At 31.6% G+C, this 4762-nt stretch overlaps 1 protein-coding gene across 1 annotated transcript in view; it reads right to left on the bottom strand.

Annotated features, from left to right (window-relative positions):
- Positions 1-410: 410 nt before the first annotated feature.
- The window catches only part of LOC106475144 (dual specificity protein phosphatase CDC14A-like), a 20219-nt gene continuing 15867 nt past the window's right edge, over positions 411-4762 (bottom strand). The window contains exons 5-6 of the mRNA XM_022379340.1: positions 1677-1756; positions 411-492 (exon numbers count right to left, since the gene is read on the bottom strand). Coding sequence (XP_022235048.1) covers positions 411-492; positions 1677-1756 — 162 coding nt within the window. The remainder of the gene's footprint in view (positions 493-1676; positions 1757-4762) is intronic.

Raw genomic sequence — 4762 nt, 5'->3', positions numbered from 1 at the left:
CAAGCAGATACGTAACAAGACCATTCAGAAAGATTATGGGACACAAAACTCAACTTTTAACAGTACACTATGAATATTATACTGATAAACAGGCTTAACAAGGTACTCAAAACAAGTTATTTAAAAATTAAATGTAACTTTCTTTATTAAACAATCATATATCTACACCTATGGTAATCTAAAAAGAGATCTACCTGTAAAACTTGTACCTCTCTATAAATACTGGTTCGTTTTTCTGCTCCATTTCAAATTACCACACAACTGATTATTATCATTAAGCAATTAAAATAATCAACAGTTTACTGCCAAGTTTGATTTTCTAAACTGTACTATGTAAAGGATATTAAACTTTAAATCTACTCTTTAAAATTACACAAGTTTATACTTGAAATAAGAAAGATGTAATCTAATTAGGCTAGACTTACCTTACTGACAGCATGGAAACAATCTAATAAAGTAAGGTTATAGGTTGATGGGCCAAATGATGCATCCCTGAAGGTATAAAAATTTAGCTATAACAAATTATACAAATGTACATACTTACATAAAGAAGACCTAACAATAATGTATGAAGTGCATATAAATAAAGTCTGGTCAAATCTAATACACACCTTTACTTTCCTGCAATGACAGCTAACACTTAAATGGTTGGCTTGGCTTTGTTAAAGGTGGTATATAATAATGTCAACGTAAGTTAAACCTCCCACACAAAGAACTACAGCTGGAAACTATACGTGATGCAACAAAAAGCTAATCCGACCTTTTAAAGAACTTTCAAACTTCGTTCTAATAAATAATTATACAAATGAAATTAATGTTCCAGTAACATTATTGTAAAAGAATAACACTAAAGAATTATAATTATAAAGTTATTTAACCATTGAAATAATTACACACACACACACATATTTTTTATAAGAAAATACACTGCACAGAATTCTCTTCTTCCAAACAAGTGAGAACTAACTGCTTGAGAACCTAATACAGAACTTTTTATTTGAAGCACAGTTCTACATAGTGCTCTCTGAAATGCACCGAACACTCAGATTGTGCAAATATATACATCACTTTTATCAGTGGCTAGTGAAAGTTGGTTTAAATTGTATCATTGTTAATGGTTGTATGAAAAACAACTCCAAACTTATCAAATATAATTTGTTATATTAGTAAACCTAAACTGTAGAGTGAAATAAAACTAAGTAAAAATAACTGAAGTTGCTTTCACGTATAGCACTGTTGAGGATATAATAAAATGACTTGAATCATAAGTGATTAAAAGCTGTTAAATAACAAATGTTCTCATTGATAAGGTACCTGTCTGTGATTTCAGGTTGCTAGAGGTATAGTTATCAAAATATTGTAATTGCTTTTTCTAGGACCTTTATTCTCACAAATTGTTGAAACAAGTGTTGAAAATTTACTTGTATTGCAAGTACTTTCTCTTTTTGGATAAGACTTCTGAACATTTTCTAAAAGGAACACAAAAGTTAGAAAACCACAAATGAGGGAAAAAATTCTGATTATGCTTTCATCATGTGATCAGTTTCATGGAAAAGCTGGGCAAGTTAATAAAGAATAATGGTAAAAAAAAAAGAATCTTAAATGAGATTTTTACAAATAGATCTCTGTAGTAAAATTATTAAAACTAACCTAAGTTCATATGCTTAATGACTCACCGGAAGGGAATGAAAGGTGGACTTGAAATTCCGACAAGTGGTTGATAAGCTTCTTCTGGAGTTCTTTTCAAATAAATTATCTTGGGAGAAAAGAAAATCCTGTATAGTATCAACTCATTCACAGCAAAAGAAAAAACTGCTTCAATGTACAAAGATTTGTAACAGAGTCCATCTATTCTGTTAATCTGCTGTGGTGAATTTCTGTGTGTAATTTTTAAATAAATTATCAACTACCTACTGAAACACTTATTATGCACCTGATATTTCAATGAGACACGCCTACACAAAAAGTCACATAAGGTATCAGTCTAAAATATTTACTATAGCTTCACCTAAGAGTAAAAATGGACCATTTTTAGTTTTTTTGTCATTCAGATTAAAGACAGCTGATTTAGAGCAGCAAAACCATAAGGAGAATGCAGATATACAAGTATTGGTTAGGCCAAGCAAACTAGACTAACAGTTTCTAGCTCAAGTTTTCAAAAGAATCATACGGGTGAACTGTTGTTATTGATTATTCTTTGCCAACTTTTAAGCACAAACTGGTTAATCTTTATGAAGTTCTCCTAATTAAGTAGCGTTTAGCATCATATGACATTAGCTTAAGCAATTAGTATAAATAATGATGCTTGATACAGCTGTGAGAGACAAACACATTGTTGAGGTTCATTACCTAAATTCATTATGCATGGTCGTGATGACAAGAAACTGTTAATCTAAATTCCATGGCATTACTATAAAGGAAGTTATTAACACTGTTTTAGAGAGGAGAAACTACCACCATATATTTTAAAGAATCTGGATGGTCCTGTAAAGTAAAGGTCTGTTCCAAATAATAGGGTTGCAATCCAAACGCTAATGTTGGTTACTATCAAGTGTCACTTTCTTACTTGCTGTGGTTTGTCGGTGTGTATTGATAAAAAGTCATGATATCTAATCAGAAACACCTTAGGAGTGAAAAAAAAGGTGTGGACAAAAAAGGACTGAGCATCCAAACTTAAGGAAATGAAATCAAAATTGTCAGCCAAACTGGTAGCTACATTTATAGAATCAATAATAATTCTACAGCAAATATTCATTCATTAGTTAGTTAGACTGCATATTTTGTTTTACCCACTATCTTATCTCAAGTTCAACAAAAAATAATTCAACCAGCACAATGTGGTACTTCTTTATCACAAAATAATTCAGCCAGCACAATGTGGGTCTTCATTGTCATAAAATAATTCAGCCAGCACAATGTGGGTCTTCTTTGTCATAAAATTCCACCAGCACGATGCTGGTCTTCATTATCATAAAATAATTCAACTAGCATGATATGGGTCTTCATTATCATAAACTAATTCCACCAGCACGATGTGGGTCTTTTTTATAATAATGCATTTAAAGTTGTCATTTCTTTTTCTAAGGTTGGAAAGTTGATCATTACATACATAATAGCAATACAATTAGGAGCATATCTAATAAGGCCAATTTTTAAAAAATCTTTCAGCGACTAATTTAAAGATTCCTCTCTTGATAAACACAAACTTTCAAACGCGGTAACTTTATATGACCTTTGGTTGGAATACTTCGTTTGGTTTAGAAAGTTGTTTAGATCAAAATGTGTAGAGTGATAGCAAAGTCTTCGAACTTATGGCTGAAGTGAATGATGGATTTAGATAATGAGCCTCAACAATTTGTTTGTCTCTCACAACAGTCACGTACAGTTATGTGTCGGTCATGTACTAGCCACAAGATCAGTCTCTATTTTCATTTTTCACTAGTTCAAATAAAAAACGGAAGAGAGATCATGATTTATTTTCATAGCACATTCTCTGTAGTCATTACAATTATTGACGTTAAACCGTCAACAATATTACATCATCAACTTTACTGAACGTAATCGGGACGATTGTGTGCTATAATAACCGGTAATCGGTCATTTCCAATTGTGAAATGATAGGTAGAATAGTATTTTCATACGATAACAATGGTGACTTCAAACTCTTTGCTTTGCACAGTTTAATATGACATACAAAAAACTGCATGATAAGTCTAAACATGTATCATGGAGATTTAGCTCACATGATAGAATGCTACATGGAATAACATGTTCATGAGTTCTACTTGTTATATACTAACCATGATGCCCAGCCTACCTTCTAAACTTTTCTGAATTATGCACATCATTCAGAGATTCTTCATACTCAATTCTATTTCCCCTCCCTCCCATTTTCTGGACACTATTTCTATGGGTCTTCTTCCCTCCTACTTTCTTTAAATTATATAATCAGGCTCTGCCTATTGTCACTCCCCATAAGAATTAACTTTTGCCATGTTAGCAAAACACAGTATTTCAGACATTTCTAGAAGAATGTAATACAGTATAAAGCAGCCAAACATTAATACAACTTTTTATAGAAAGCGTTACTGACTGTTCCAGAATAAAGTACATATGAACACACCTGCACACTTCTGTATACATTCATTGTTCCTAAAAATGTTCTAAAACAAAGAGGAATGCCACAAAATTAGAAGAAAACACTAGGATGGTAAAACTAAACAGATTTCTCCTAATCTTACTTGCTACTGAATTGACAGTTACTAAAATAAAATGATTTAATTTACTACAACAGATTTTCAAACTTCCCTACACATTTTGACAGTAATTGTCCAATAAACATATAAAATCTAATAAACGGAAATGAACCTATGAAAAACACATACACATCATAATTGAAGGCAAGCTGATAAAGAAGTGGATTCAAACAAATGTTAAACACAATAATGATGAGTTGAATTAACTCAAGCCACACAAATGTTAAACACAATAATGATGAGTTGAATTAACCCAAGCCACACAAAAAAATGTTAAACAGAATATTGTTGAGTTGAATTAACCCAAGCCACACAAATGTTAAACACAATAATGATGAGTTGAATTAACCCAAGCCACACAAAAATGTTAAACACAATAACGATGAGTTGAATTAACCCAAGCCACACAAACAAATGTTAAACAGAATATTGTTGAGTTGAATTAACCCAAGCCACACAAACAAATGTTAAACAGAATATTGTTGAGTTGAATTAACCCAAGCCAC

The sequence above is a fragment of the Limulus polyphemus genome, unplaced genomic scaffold (assembly GCF_000517525.1).
Source record: "Limulus polyphemus unplaced genomic scaffold, Limulus_polyphemus-2.1.2 Scaffold8143, whole genome shotgun sequence".
NCBI lineage: Eukaryota > Metazoa > Arthropoda > Merostomata > Xiphosura > Limulidae > Limulus > Limulus polyphemus.
The sequence above is the reverse complement of the archived record's forward strand: the minus strand, read 5'-3'. Positions and strand labels throughout refer to the sequence as shown.